This window comes from Saccostrea cucullata, unplaced genomic scaffold, assembly GCF_032062105.1.
Source record: "Saccostrea cucullata isolate Sc308-1 unplaced genomic scaffold, CSIRO_AGI_Scuc_v1 ctg176, whole genome shotgun sequence".
In the NCBI taxonomy this organism is placed as follows: Eukaryota; Metazoa; Mollusca; class Bivalvia; order Ostreida; family Ostreidae; genus Saccostrea; species Saccostrea cuccullata.
Window position 1 is genome coordinate 32,047 of NW_026939570.1, and position 15,650 is coordinate 47,696.

General features: G+C 36.8%; 1 protein-coding gene across 1 annotated transcript in view; it reads right to left on the bottom strand.

Moving 5' to 3' along the window:
- Positions 1-15,650, bottom strand: part of LOC134253339 (protein hobbit-like) — a 48,696-nt gene that overhangs the window by 9,124 nt on the left and 23,922 nt on the right. Inside the window, exons 26-46 of the mRNA XM_062735869.1 lie at positions 15,376-15,526; positions 14,866-15,076; positions 14,485-14,657; positions 14,208-14,306; positions 13,864-14,130; positions 13,567-13,663; positions 12,314-12,407; positions 5,940-6,083; positions 5,356-5,447; positions 4,650-4,896; positions 4,469-4,524; positions 4,294-4,375; positions 3,922-4,089; positions 3,489-3,629; positions 3,185-3,266; positions 2,737-2,903; positions 1,766-1,936; positions 1,252-1,356; positions 1,073-1,162; positions 777-842; positions 594-691 (exon numbers count right to left, since the gene is read on the bottom strand). Coding sequence (XP_062591853.1) covers positions 594-691; positions 777-842; positions 1,073-1,162; positions 1,252-1,356; positions 1,766-1,936; positions 2,737-2,903; positions 3,185-3,266; positions 3,489-3,629; positions 3,922-4,089; positions 4,294-4,375; positions 4,469-4,524; positions 4,650-4,896; positions 5,356-5,447; positions 5,940-6,083; positions 12,314-12,407; positions 13,567-13,663; positions 13,864-14,130; positions 14,208-14,306; positions 14,485-14,657; positions 14,866-15,076; positions 15,376-15,526 — 2,801 coding nt within the window. The remainder of the gene's footprint in view (positions 1-593; positions 692-776; positions 843-1,072; positions 1,163-1,251; positions 1,357-1,765; positions 1,937-2,736; positions 2,904-3,184; positions 3,267-3,488; positions 3,630-3,921; positions 4,090-4,293; positions 4,376-4,468; positions 4,525-4,649; positions 4,897-5,355; positions 5,448-5,939; positions 6,084-12,313; positions 12,408-13,566; positions 13,664-13,863; positions 14,131-14,207; positions 14,307-14,484; positions 14,658-14,865; positions 15,077-15,375; positions 15,527-15,650) is intronic.

Here is a 15,650-nt window from a genome sequence, read left to right on the forward strand (position 1 = left end):
TGTGTTTGTATACTGCACTGGCCTGTGCAACTGTTGAAAGTCTCTTTGGTATTTTACTCTACTTCATAAGAAGTGCAGAGTTTTTTTTACCCTACAATTACTGTAAAACATATATCCATATATGCTGGTGACAATTGATTACACTGAACAGTTACTAAGTCAGTCGCTTTATAAAGGTCCTCAGATATAGTGAGAGTCTAATCAAATATGGCAGACACATTCCTTTTACAAATCGTGTTTAGTTTTAACTACCTACAACTAACCCTGAAAATTCACTGTGTTAAATTTCTAAGATTTACATGAAGGACTACCTGACATCTTTCTGAGTCATCCAACTGCTCAGTATTTGTGTTTGGTTTCTCACTACCTGAGATTAGTAGTGGAAAAAATGTATGTGTTTGATGACTTCATAAGATTTTTCTTTAGTGGGCTTCCTACCACATCCTCATAATTAACAACTACCTGTTATTTTCATCATATCTATTGACTTCCTGAGATTTTCAAATGTTAATTGACTAACTTAAATCATTCAGTGTTGCCTGATCATGTGAGTTATTTCGCTTAGTTTGCTGAATACCTCAGATTCTGTTTACCTGAGATTTTCCTGTGTGACCTGGATAGGAGTTTTCTGGTCCTCGATATTGGAGAGTTGTAATTGGAACCTCATGTCCTGAAGCTTGTCTGTGGTCTCCTGTTACACGATAAACACAGTTCATACGAAGTCTTATGAAGTACTGATGATCAGAAAAATGTGATTGTATTAAAAATTTTTATACCTTTTGTTTTTGTTCCACATGGAGCAGCAAATTGTTGACAATATCCAGGATCATCTGATACTGAGGCTGAAAAGAATTCAGAATGTTTGGTAAATGTACATGTATGTGTTTATAAACATCACAGTAGCTGAAAAGAGTTTTGCTTAAATGAGTACTTATTTGTACAATAGGTCTGAATTTCTCTTACATTGAATAAACCTTTTTTTCACAATACAACAACTTTAAAGTTCTCAATTCATTTTAAGCACTGTATAGTCTTGAATAATAATCAATATAAAAGCCATAGAATTACTTACAAAGTTGGTACAGATATTGAGATCATGGTGGAGAAGAGTAAACGTGTCTACCGCCTCCTCTGGTGCTACGATGTCCGAGTCATCCATTGGCTACAAAGTATTGTCATGTGTTACGGTACTATTTATAGACATGAGTAATTCAGTACAATTCAGAACGGTACATAAAGCTCTGTACTTACAGGAGGAGGGATAGCCAGTGTTATGTCAGGCCCCACTTTTCCGTAGCTGGCATAGAACACCTGACATTTACACCGGGAGATGATCCTCTGAAGCTGAACTTGTTTCTAAAACAATGTAAAAGTAATTGTAATGGCAAACATTATACAGTGTACACTGAAGACTAACAAGTCAAAATAAAACCTGAGTTGGTAATTCATATCATTTTATAATAGGAGGATAAAAACTGATCTTTTCACTGTGGGGTGGGGATATAGAAACCCCCCACTCTTTCCTCTCAGTTCATGTTTATCATGGTGTTAAAGGTGGTCATAGATCCCCATTCCCCCCACCCCCTAAACACAACAGTTTTTGTATTAACCTAGGTATTGGGGCTGGTGCTGTAGATGACCCCCCTCCCCCACCTTTAACTCATTCTCCTTCACCTCCCTCTTCCTTTTCCCAATATTTGTTTACCTTGGTGTAAAAGATGATGATATAGATCCCCCCAACACACACCACATTATTTGTGTTTACCTTGGTGTTGGGTATAGTGCTGTAGACGACTCCCCCTACACTGTGCCCACTAGACACCATCTCGGGCAGCCCACTTAGATCCTCCTCCATTCGATCCTCTACATTTTCCTGGGACAGCCAGGGATAGCAGTCTTCTTCAAGGTCACTGCCAGGGTCCACAGTGGCATAGTACTGACAAAGAGAGTAACATTTAGGTTGAGAAAAAAAATTCTGGATAATTATTTGCACTGGAAAGGTATTATTACCAGTACATTTGAATGTATAATCTAGGGCAATCTGTGTGGAAAACATCTTCCACTGAATCACCTAAGAAGAAGATACAGTTTGAGCTTTATTGTGCCCTAAAAATTTAATGTTCTTAAAAAGTTATGAAATTGGCTTTAACAATAGATGAGTAAATGAATACGATAAATTATTAAAGAATATGGCATGAAAGAGGACCTTTCTAGAAATATGACATCATTAATTTGGTACATTTCTAAGTTTAATGCAGAAAAGCATCAAAATGGCTCATTTCTGTGCTTATTTTCCTTTAGAAAATAGTGTCTGCCACAGTCGCCCAATTTAATTTTTTGTATATAGTATGTAAAATGCTATGAAAAATCACATATCTCAAAATCTTTCCGGGCGACGGTGGCAGATTATATTTTTTGAAAGAAAATTCTACTGGAAATTGATGTCTTCTGCTACTTTTTAAGAAAATACGGGAAAATGCACAAGTTAATGATGTCACAATTAGCGTTTAGGAGGTCATATGAGAAAAACGATTTATATATTCTTATTGCAGGGAGTTCCTTTGATTCAGAAATAATGAATTTTGATTTCTTATATCACTTTCATATTTTAGAAAAAATATTAGGCTTAATTTGTTTTGAAACTGTACCTTGTTCTTCTGATGTATCCTCAGATTAAGCATTTCAAAATGATTTAAAATCACATGTAGAGCTTTGAGAGATCACTACTGGAGTTACCTGCATGCATTCGATGGAGCTGACCCAGGCTGTCTTACTGTGGATCTGCTGATTCTGCCACACAGGTTGATACTCATACGACGTTATCTCCGCTTTGGCGGCGCTGACAATCACATGACCATCAGTTTCTACCCCTTTTAGAACAACCTGACAGTTGTGTAGCTCAACTATCGGGAAAAATTAGCAATAAAATATACGTTCTACAAACAATAAGCACAGTTTACAGGTCATACCATATCTTAACCTCAATAATTCCTTTACCATATGGCATACAAGTTAATTTAGCAAACTACAAATTGTTTTTGGAAAAGTGAAAATGCCAGAGTTAACTAAAATAAATAACACTCAAAAATTATACACATATGGGTTACAAAAAGGACTTATCTTCATAAGCTTATAATTCTACATGTACAGAAAACCTGAGAATATTGTGACAATTCCAGCATACTTAGCCAGTTCCTGCAGGTGATGTCGTCCTCTCTCATACATGCAGCCTTGCCATGGAGCTGTTCCAAGTTAGAGCTTGAGGGCTGAGGATCAAAACAGAACACTCAATATATCAGTTTAAAACTAACAAAGCCAAAGAATTTAAATAATGAAAATGTATGTTATTTAGCTACATTGGAAAACAGAAACAATCAAATTTGGTTCTATGGAAGTCACATAGTAGTCACGCGGACTTCAAATTTTGCTTCTTTATAATGATGGTTCTTAATATGCATATAAAACAAAAATTATATTTTGTTTCTCACCTCTTCAGTGAAGACGACAGATTTGCTGTCTGACTCGGCCACCAGTTTTTCCAGTATGTGGAGATAGTTAATGGAGGGTGGGGTTTGTTGTGTGGGGGACTCGGGCTGACCCGCAGACATCGACATTGACCGGTTCTTCTGCTGTAAGTAAATACAAAATATCATCTGACCCTTAAGAGCTCAGATCTCTATTTGTAAATATAAATTCTTTCTCTGGGAATTGTTTTTATTTTTTAATAAAAAAAATTATTGTTGTTAGCAAATAATCAGAATCAAAGAATTCCTCTCATAAATAATTCAACTTTTTTTTTTTTATTAATGATTTGTTTAAAACACAGATGCTTGTGGACAGTACCTCCCCTCCCCCTTGGACTTGGGGTGTATAATGGGGGATGGAGCCCTGTTGACAAGCACCTGTGGATTTAACACTTACTGAAGATCCCTCCTCCACTTTGAAGGCCTTGAGGGCGTCGGCTGCCAGGTTCCTTCTCAGTGACTGGGCCTTCTGGTAGCTGTCATATAGGCCAATCAGAACGTTACGATTGTGTTTAGTCCATGCCCCCTTCATTCCGTACACATGGAGGTTATGGACAAACTGAGACTGCAAGGAAAGAAGTAATGGAAAAGCTAAGCTGGCAAACAAATATTGGAATAGTGCATAGAGACAAATGACAAAATTAAAAATAAAAATTTGGGTTCATGGGTCAAGATTTAATTGTTTGAAACAAGCTGTATCCATAGTTCAACAAAGAAAATTAAGAGTTATTTGTGACCAATTTTAAGTTAAAATGAATTTAAATCCTACCTTTTCCTTTTTTATGTCTGTTTCATCTTCTGAATCACTCTCTGTCTTTGGAGTTGTGATGTCCCCTCTCTTGTATGTTACCCTGTAGGACAAATAAATTGATTGAAATACAAGTACATGTAGATCTATGTGTGTTTGAAAATTAGTGTGTATATTGTGAAAACTGACAATCTACCTATTGACAGTGATGAACAGCTTTTTATCCACTGGATTTCTCAAAGAAACATTCAACTAGATAGAATAAAAAACAATACTTGCATATAAAATACCACAGGTATATAAATCACTTAAATGCAGTACAACCAATATGTGATAAATCTACAATGACTTAGATATCCCTACAGTGTAAGACTCACCTCGTCTGCCGTCTGTCTGGCACTCTGTAACCAGACCTTGGCAGCGTTCAGGTCACAGCTGAGGTATCGGACACTCCAGTTCGCGGCCGGGCGGTGGAACAGACCGTCTTCTATCGGGACCAGTGTCAGGTCGTGACAGCTGTGGAGAACGAACGACTCCGCCAGCAGTTCCTGTCCGTGCTGCTTAGAGAAGGACATCCAGTAACAGATGTTAAATCGATGGAGGTTTACATCCAACTTAATGGTTCTGTAAAATGGGAAAAAATGGTAAGCTAATTCTCTTATACCCTAAATCTGGAAATTTTACGTCGATTTTATTTTGCGATTTCGGGTCAAAATGGTGTTGATTAATTTTTACGTTTCAAAATTTTGCCAATTACCACTGCTTTGTTTACATTTTCTTATTGGTAATTTATTTTTAAGAAAAATATTTTTGCGAATGCAATGAACTCGCAAATTTGCTAAAAATTTATCTACAGCAAAAATTCCCAGATTTACGGTATTGTTATTTTTCATCATTTGACAGATTACTCGAAAAATATCACACAAGTCAAATTCCTCTTCTTCAAATGCTAAGAATTGTGTCCATTTTCCTCATCACATGTGTATTGAATTATTTTTAAATTCTAATTCAATAAATCAAATGTGTGTCACCTTCTTTTTCAATTTCTATTGCATGCTGGTTATCACAGTCAGGTAAACTTACTTGTAATGTCGTGTCAGCTGGATTTTCCTTGCTTTAGCATTCTTAAAAATGGCTCCTCTTTTAATTGGTCTCGTTACTGAAGCTAAACATGTCTGAAATGACAAAGAAAGTCAGTTTAAACATTGTATACAAGTATTTTAGGTACATTAATCTAACATTTAAGCACTGCAAGATACATGTACTTCACTGCATTTTGCTTATTCACATTTTATGACATGCACATGAATTGAAAAACTAGCTGTAGCACTATGAGAAATAAGATTTATGGCACCCAGAAATACAAAACATGATCTTTCAATACTCAAAATGTATTTATATTCCTAAACCATCTAGTATTTTACAAAGACTTTTGAAGTCATATCTTGAAAACAGGTTTTTACTGACTTCATTATATACAGAAGTATCTTTGTCTTTAAGTGCCAAATAAATTGCTTGTAAATGGTAAGATTAGTTAATATAAAAAAGTTGTGTAACTTCTATGTTTTAATTAACATATTTACTCAAACATAGTCATCAATACATAGAGCCAAAGTCTGTGTGATAAGACCCTAATTTATATTCTTATTAACTCATTCATATTTTACCCCAATTTTATCCAAGAATTTGAGAGTGCTGGCATAAAAAAGGCAGCTAGGAATATTCAGAGTGTTGTCTCTACTTGGTTTTGTATCCATGGAAATCTCCAGATTTAGGTTCTGAGATCTGAAAGCTCGGAATGAATCATGCTCCTGTAAGGACAATTTTTTATTTTGAATTTAACATGAATTGAAGCCTAACCAAAAATTTAATTGTAGAAGTGTATCATTTAATATACAGCATAATAATAACATCACATCTATAAACAACACTGATAAAACAAAATAACAAACTATATACAGTAAAACATGCTTGTAGTGAAGTGGAGGCAATGGACAACTTTTCTTAAAGTCATGGGAAATGAAAATCACTTCTTGCAGGGTCAGTTCATTATAAGCATGTTCCCTATCAGAATGTTTTCCTGTTCTTTGATTGAACTGAATTAAAGCTTGTGCTCTTTTTCTGAGTCAGGTCTTACCTCTAGTGAGTACTGTGGTACTTTATTTAGAGTCAGGTCTTTACCTCTAGTGAGTACTCTGGTACTATATTTAGAGTCAGGTCTTTACCTCTAGTGAGTACTCTGGTACTATATTTAGAGTCAGGTCTTACCTCTAGTGAGTACTCTGGTACTATATTTAGAGTCAGGTCTTTACCTCTAGTGGGTACTCTGGTACTATATTTAGAGTCAGGTCTTTACCTCTAGTGAGTACTCTGGTACTATATTTAGAGTCAGGTCTTTACCTCTAGTGAGTACTCTGGTACTATATTTAGAGTCAGGTCTTTACCTCTAGTGAGTACTCTGGTACTATATTTAGAGTCAGGTCTTACCTCTAGTGAGTACTCTGGTACTATATTTAGAGTCAGGTCTTTACCTCTAGTGGGTACTCTGGTACTATATTTAGAGTCAGGTCTTTACCTCTAGTGAGTACTCTGGTACTATATTTAGAGTCAGGTCTTACCTCTAGTGAGTACTGTGGTACTATATTTAGAGTCAGGTCTTACCTCTAGTGAGTACTCTGGTACTATATTTAGAGTCAGGTCTTACCTCTAGTGAGTACTCTGGTACTATATTTAGAGTCAGGTCTTACCTCTAGTGAGTACTCTGGTACTATATTTAGAGTCAGGTCTTTACCTCTAGTGGGTACTCTGGTACCTCTAGTGAGTACTCTGGTACTATATTTAGAGTCAGGTCTTTACCTCTAGTGAGTACTCTGGTACTATATTTAGAGTCAGGTCTTTACCTCTAGTGAGTACTCTGGTACTATATTTAGAGTCAGGTCTTTACCTCTAGTGGGTACTCTGGTACTATATTTAGAGTCAGGTCTTTACCTCTAGTGAGTACTCTGGTACTATATTTAGAGTCAGGTCTTACCTCTAGTGAGTACTCTGGTACTATATTTAGAGTCAGGTCTTATCTCTAGTGAGTACTCTGGTACTATATTTAGAGTCAGGTCTTTACCTCTAGTGAGTACTCTGGTACTATATTTAGAGTCAGGTCTTTACCTCTAGTGAGTACTCTGGTACTATATTTAGAGTCAGGTCTTTACCTCTAGTGAGTACTCTGGTACTATATTTAGAGTCAGGTCTTTACCTCTAGTGGGTACTCTGGTACTATATTTAGAGTCAGGTCTTTACCTCTAGTGAGTACTCTGGTACTATATTTAGAGTCAGGTCTTTACCTCTAGTGAGTACTCTGGTACTATATTTAGAGTCAGGTCTTTACCTCTAGTGAGTACTCTGGTACTATATTTAGAGTCAGGTCTTTACCTCTAGTGGGTACTCTGGTACTATATTTAGAGTCAGGTCTTACCTCTAGTGAGTACTCTGGTACTATATTTAGAGTCAGGTCTTTACCTCTAGTGGGTACTCTGGTACTATATTTAGAGTCAGGTCTTACCTCTAGTGAGTACTCTGGTACTATATTTAGAGTCAGGTCTTTACCTCTAGTGAGTACTCTGGTACTATATTTAGAGTCAGGTCTTACCTCTAGTGAGTACTCTGGTACTATATTTAGAGTCAGGTCTTACCTCTAGTGAGTACTCTGGTACTATATTTAGAGTCAGGTCTTTACCTCTAGTGAGTACTCTGGTACTATATTTAGAGTCAGGTCTTTACCTCTAGTGGGTACTCTGGTACTATATTTAGAGTCAGGTCTTTACCTCTAGTGGGTACTCTGGTACTTTATTTAGAGTCAGGTCTTTACCTCTAGTGAGTACTCTGGTACTATATTTAGAGTCAGGTCTTACCTCTAGTGAGTACTCTGGTACTATATTTAGAGTCAGGTCTTTACCTCTAGTGAGTACTCTGGTACTATATTTAGAGTCAGGTCTTTACCTCTAGTGAGTACTCTGGTACTATATTTAGAGTCAGGTCTTTACCTCTAGTGAGTACTCTGGTACTTTATTTAGAGTAAGGTCTTTACCTCTAGTGAGTACTCTGGTACTTTATTTAGAGTCAGGTCTTTACCTCTAGTGAGTACTCTGGTACTTTATTTAGAGTACTTTATTTAGAGTCAGGTCTTTACCTCTAGTGAGTACTCTGGTACTATATTTAGAGTCAGGTCTTACCTCTAGTGAGTACTCTGGTACTATATTTAGAGTCAGGTCTTTACCTCTAGTGAGTACTGTGGTACTATATTTAGAGTCAGGTCTTTACCTCTAGTGGGTACTCTGGTACTATATTTAGAGTCAGGTCTTTACCTCTAGTGGGTACTCTGGTATTATATTTAGAGTTAGGTCTTTACCTCTAGTGAGTACTGTGGTACTAATTTAGAGTCAGGTCTTTACCTCTAGTGAGTACTCTGGTACTTTATTTAGAGTAAGGTCTTTACCTCTAGTGAGTACTCTGGTACTTTATTTAGAGTCAGGTCTTTACCTCTAGTGAGTACTCTGGTACTAATTTAGAGTCATGTCTTTACCTCTAGTGAGTACTCTGGTACTTTATTTAGAGTCAGGTCTTTACCTCTAGTGAGTACTCTGGTACTTTATTTAGAGTCAGGTCTTTACCTCTAGTGAGTACTCTGGTACTTTATTTAGAGTCAGGTCTTTACCTCTTGTGAGTACTCTGGTACTTTATTTAGAGTCAGGTCTTTACCTCTAGTGAGTAGTCTTTACCTCTAGTGAGTACTCTGGTACTATATTTAGAGTCAGGTCTTATCTCTAGTGAGTACTCTGGTACTATATTTAGAGTCAGGTCTTACCTCTAGTGAGTAGTGTGGTACTATATTTAGAGTCAGGTCTCTACCTCTAGTGAGTACTCTGGTACTATATTTAGAGTCAGGTCTTTACCTCTAGTGAGTACTCTGGTACTATATTTAGAGTCAGGTCTTTACCTCTAGTGAGTACTGTGGTACTATATTTAGAGTCAGGTCTTTACCTCTAGTGAGTACTGTGGTACTATATTTAGAGTCAGGTCTTTACCTCTAGTGAGTACTCTGGTACTATATTTAGAGTCAGGTCTTTACCTCTAGTGAGTACTCTGGTATTATATTTAGAGTCAGGTCTTTACCTCTAGTGAGTACTCTGGTACTATATTTAGAGTCAGGTCTTTACCTCTAGTGAGTACTCTGGTACTATATTTAGAGTCAGGTCTTTACCTCTAGTGAGTACTCTGGTACTATATTTAGAGTCAGGTCTCTACCTCTAGTGAGTACTCTAGTACTTTATTTAGAGTCAGGTCTTTACCTCTAGTGAGTACTGTGGTACTAATTTAGAGTCAGGTCTTTACCTCTAGTGAGTACTCTGGTACTTTATTTAGAGTCAGGTCTTTACCTTTAGTGAGTACTCTGGTACTATATTTAGAGTCATGTCTTTACCTCTAGTGAGTACTCTGGTACTATATTTTGAGGCAGGTCTCTACCTCTAGTGAGTACTCTGGTACTTTATTTAGAGTCAGGTCTTTACCTCTAGTGAGTACTCTGGTACTTTATTTAGAGTCAGGTCTTTACCTCTAGTGAGTACTCTGGTACTAATTTAGAGTCATGTCTTTACCTCTAGTGTGTACTCTAGTACTATATTTAGAGTCAGGTCTTTACCTCTAGTGAGTACTCTGGTACTATATTTAGAGTCAGGTCTTTACCTCTAGTGAGTACTCTAGTACTATATTTAGAGTTAGGTTTTTACCTCTAGTGAGTACTCTGGTACTATATTTAGAGTCAGGTCTTTACCTCTAGTGAGTACTGTGGTACTATATTTAGAGTCAGGTCTTTACCTCTAGTGAGTACTCTGGTACTATATTTAGAGTCAGGTCTTTACCTTTAGTGAGTACTGTGGTACTAATTTAGAGTCAGGTCTTTACCTCTAGTGAGTACTCTGGTACTTTATTTAGAGTCAGGTCTTTACCTTTAGTGAGTACTCTGGTACTATATTTAGAGGCAGGTCTCTACCTCTAGTGAGTACTCTGGTACTAATTTAGAGTCAGGTCTTTACCTCTAGTGAGTACTGTGGTACTATATTCAGAGTCAGGTCTTACCTCTAGTGAGTACTGTGGTACTATATTTAGAGTCAGGTCTTTACCTCTAGTGAGTACTCTGGGACTAATTTAGAGTCAGGTCTTTACCTCTAGTGAGTAGTGTGGTACTATATTTAGAGTCAGGTCTTTACCTCTAGTGAGTACTCTGGTACTACATTTAGAGTCAGGTCTTTACCTCTAATGAGTACTCTGGTACTATATTTAGAGTCAGGTCTTTACCTCTAGTGAGTACTCTGGTACAATATTTAGAGTCAGGTCTTTATCTCTAGTGAGTACTCTGGTACTTTATTTAGAGTCAGGTCTTTACCTCTAGTGAGTACTCTGGTACTATATTTAGAGTCAGGTCTTTACCTATAGTGAGTAGTGTGGTACTATATTTAGAGTCAGGTCTTTACCTCTAGTGAGTACTCTGATACTATATTTAGAGTCAGGTCTTATCTCTAGTGAGTACTCTGGTACTATATTTAGAGTCAGGTCTTTACCTCTAATGAGTACTCTGGTACTATATTTAGAGTCAGGTCTTTACCTCTAGTGAGTACTCTGGTACTTTATTTAGAGTCAGGTCTTTACCTCTAGTGAGTACTCTGGTACTATATTTAGGGTCAGGTCTTTACCTCTAGTGACTGGTACTATATTTAGAGTCAGGTCTTTACCTCTAGTGAGTACTCTGGTACTATATTTAGAGTCAGGTCTTTACCTCTAGTGAGTACTCTGGTACTATATTTAGAGTCAGGTCTCTACCTCTAGTGAGTACTCTGGTACTATATCGTTACGTTTCACGAAGTGTACCTGTGAAATTCGGGTTAACTCTTGTTTACAAGTTCGGAATAAATGGACCCTGAACCCGATGTTTATAAACTACGTAAATATTTGTCAATGAATAGTTAACAAAAGAAATGAACACTAATTGATTTAATATGACTTTATTAACTTAACTTGTATAATTTAAAGACAAAGTGATGTATTTTGTATGTTTTATATTATTATTATTTTAGTATGTATAATTTTGTTGGTCAAAACCCGCTAACTTATTGATTGTATTGATTGTGACGTAATATAGGTATCTTATTGTCTCTTACGTCATCATAACAACTTTTGTCTATATAAACCAGCTGTTTTGGGTTTAGACTTCAGTCGGCTGTGGGGAGCGACTCGCAGCACACAGCCTTCCCTGGTAAGTCACTTGGGGAACGACTCCGTATACTTCGGTTATAAGATGGTACCAAGTCTATGTATACGAAACCATTAAAGGGAACCAAGTTTTTAGGAACGTCCTGGATTGACCATCGGTTGGTCACCTTTTTGTTAACCAAATAACGTTGTACCAACCAAGTTACAGTGTACCATTCTGTGTGTTTATAAGTGAACCATTTGATCGTCCTAATAAATGTTATAAACTTTTAACAAGTATTATTCCTAACAAACATTATTTAAAGTGACCAAAAATTGGTCATTACGTCAACCAAAGAAGTGACCAAAATTGGTAATTACGTCAACCAAAGAGGTGACCAAAAGTTGGTCATTACATCAACCAAATAAGTGACCAAAAGTTGGTTATTAACCATTATATAAACTGTGACCAACAGAACCATCAAATCTCGACCAAGTGACCAGAAAACTAATAGCGGCCCACGAGTAAATTATAACACGATACCCTCGGTCTCGTTACAATATTTAGAGTCAGGTCTTTACCTCTAGTGAGTACTCTGGTACTTTATTTAGAGTCAGGTCTTTACCTCTAGTGAGTACTCTGGTACTATATTTAGAGTCAGGTCTTTACCTCTAGTGAGTACTCTGGTACTATATTTAGAGTCAGGTCTTTACCTCTAGTGAGTACTCTGGTACAATATTTAGAGTCAGGTCTTTACCTCTAGTGAGTACTCTGGTACAATATTTAGAGTCAGGTCTTTACCTCTAGTGAGTACTCTGGCACTTTATCAGGGGCACACGGCATGACTGAGTGGTGATCATTGGCATCACCAAGACAAATCCAACCCAACTTCACACTAAAAATAAAAGACTGAAACCTTATACTGAAAGCCAAGTGAGAATTAATAAATAGGGAATATAAAATTTTTTCTAATAAATAACAATTCTGGCAAAGTCTTTCTTGGGCTGACCAATAAGCTTGCCCTACTTATTTACTTTACCTCTAATACGTTTTGTGAAAGAAAATCCAAAGTCAGACTGAGTGCATGAGATATAACTGCTGGCAGATGGAGTAAGTATGACATATGACAGTCATAAAATCTAACACTCATTTTGGTCTGGGTCTCTAATAACTATATTTCTTAGGAACACAGAGCAGTACTTTTCTAAGGAATACACAATACCTGTTTTAGATCATTTGATAATATTTTATCTTACTCAGCAAATACTTTGTGGTAAGAAACATTTCTATCAGATATGAGCTCCAATTAAACTGTGGTTTGTTTGTTGTTTATTGTCCCCTTACAGAATTTTTCACTTATACACATGTATTGCGACACCATTTCATACAGTTGGTGGGCTGCAAATTTTACTTTATATATCTAATTTATAAGTATTTTTTTGTGCAATCACCTACTGAACCACAGAATCTCGATTTATGGTCTCATCTGAAGAACCAGTCTCCATGTCCCACAGTGAGATTAGAGACAGTGACATAAGGATCAGACTTAATTTTGTAACTCAAAAGCAATTGCTTTAACCACTGTGCCACACATGCAACTTTATCTTTAAAATGCTTAAGACATTTTTTTTTTCTGCCTTTGAAACTCTGTAGGGTTGGAGTTAGAATTTAAGATTGAACATACGTAAAGTTTGAAACTTGTGAGGAGAAAGCAATACTGCTACTGCAAGACAACTGTTTACTGTTTGTCTCAATGAGGTCAAGCTATCAAATGGGCAGATCAGGTGTCACCATTTTCAGGGGAATCACATTTGTGTGTGTGTGGGTGTGTGTGTGTGGGGGGGTCTATAGTTTTCCTGGTGTGAACAGATGAAGAGATACATAAATTCACATCAACATTGAAATGTTTTAATCTTTTATACTACAGTCTGAAGCTCCTCTTTAGAACATGTATTAAATTATCTCTAATCAATGACTCTAACTAAAAACATGTAAAAGAAGTGAATTTACAGTATTTGGGGTGAATAAATGTACAAATCAAACCACATACATACCTAAGATTAAGCTTTGGAAGATGAAGAAGTTTACAATCATCATATTTGGAAGCTGTTCTTGCATAAATGTCCAAGTCACCTTTTAATCTGAACCATGCTGTAATTGTAAATACTGTATAACAAACTAAATCTGAATAATTTTGAAAACAGAAACATGAATTATTCTACAAAAAAATCTACATCAATAACTTTTTTTCATTTATCAAAATATCTTCTCCTTCCTCTTTACATCAAAAGATATTTATATATTAATCAGGATCTTTAAAGACTTTAAACTATAAATAGGAGTCTGTTTACCATTGGTCCAGTCCAAAATGAGGTTACTCCAGGACCAGTCCATCAGTTCCGTGGTGTTGTATGGATCAAATGAAGCATGATAAAGCCAGCTCATCTGGTCTACAGACATGGTCAGTCGACCGTGCAGGAGGAGGCGAATCTTGTCCCACCAGGGGAGGGGTCGACTGGGGTCAACCGAGGGTTTGTTGACAAGATCCATGGACAGGTTATACTGAGCCATAGCTGGTTCCCAGCATGCACCATAGGCCATTATCCAAGATTGTACATCTGAAAGGAATGCACATTCTATAGTTGATAAAAAGTCTATAGCAGAAGTCATGGTACAATTTGAGAGCAGTACTCACCACAGCTGAAGTCATGGTAAAACTTTAGACCGGGTAGGTTTCTCTCCACAGTCATATCTCCCCATGGCTCTCCCACTGACACGGTACAGGACCTCTTAGCTACAATCAACACACAACAAGGGCTTTCTGACAACAAGGCACATGAACTCGTGACGCATAGTTATATATTCTTTAGTATCAAAGTGCAGATTTTCACAATAAACTTTTAATGGTTGTGCTGTATTTCTCAAGAAGTTTTAATGGATGTGATAGTCATACAAGTATAAACTTTACAGACCTCTTTTGAGTCCCTCCTGCTCGGCTCCAATGAGCCTACCCCACAGATGCATGTCCTTGACCTCCAGCCAGGGCTGGGGATAGTCCCGCATAGTGATCAACCAGGTACTGAGGCTGACATTGACCATTCTACACCACAGGGTCACAAAGTCTAGTCCCTCAGCAGGATACGGACTGTTTATTCGGCAGGGTACGGACTGTTAATACAAAGTTAATAAAAATACAATAACTCAGACATTGACCATTCAGTCTAGTCCTTCAGCAGGGTACAGACTGTTAATACAAAGTACAATTAAAACCAATTAGGAACTGAAGCTTACACTGAACCTCTATACCATTATTAATATTACATTAATACAGTTTCCAATATGAGAATTCTTACCTGTCCTTGTCAATTTCCCGTAAGTGCTTTACCACGTTCTCTTTGCCGTGGAATGATAGGTCCGCCAGAGCAAGGATTTCAATGTCCTCCATGGCCCACGTAAACAGCTTCCGTCTCATTGGTGTCTGAGCATACAGCTGGTGAGATCGCTGAATGTAGATTTCGCTGTTCTTCTTGGCCAGGGAAGCATACAGCTCTTGTAATTTATCAGCTGTCAAAAGCATTTAATTAAAATTAATTCTGCAATATTTCTGACAAGAATTTCATCCAAAACATTTCTTACATGTATCCGTGTATAAAATTATAGCATAATATACAGTCACTTTTTAAAAAAGAAAAACTGCAAAACTTCAACTAAACTTAGCTCACCCAGTCAAGCACCTCTATAATTAAAATCACTTTAGTTCATAAAACATGTACTAGTCTAATTTGCTTAGGGAAGATTAATTTTATAAGCGTCTTGCATGTTACTAGATATACGCAATGGATTCTGAAATTTTTATTGATTACCAGGTATGATGACACGACTTCTCGTCTCCTGAATCTTTTGGTCCAGTACTTGACGCCGTTTGATGCCCTCGCTGCTTTCATCTTTCAGTAAATCGTAATTATCTCCTAACTTAACCTCAAATGGGTCATCACTCAGTTGTATAATGAATAACTATAAATAAACCCCATGGAACTTGCATTAGCATGTAAATATGTACAAAAATAAAATGTAGGATTAAAATGCCTCAAACATCTGATAAAAAGGTATATATTTAAGATACATGTATGTATATATG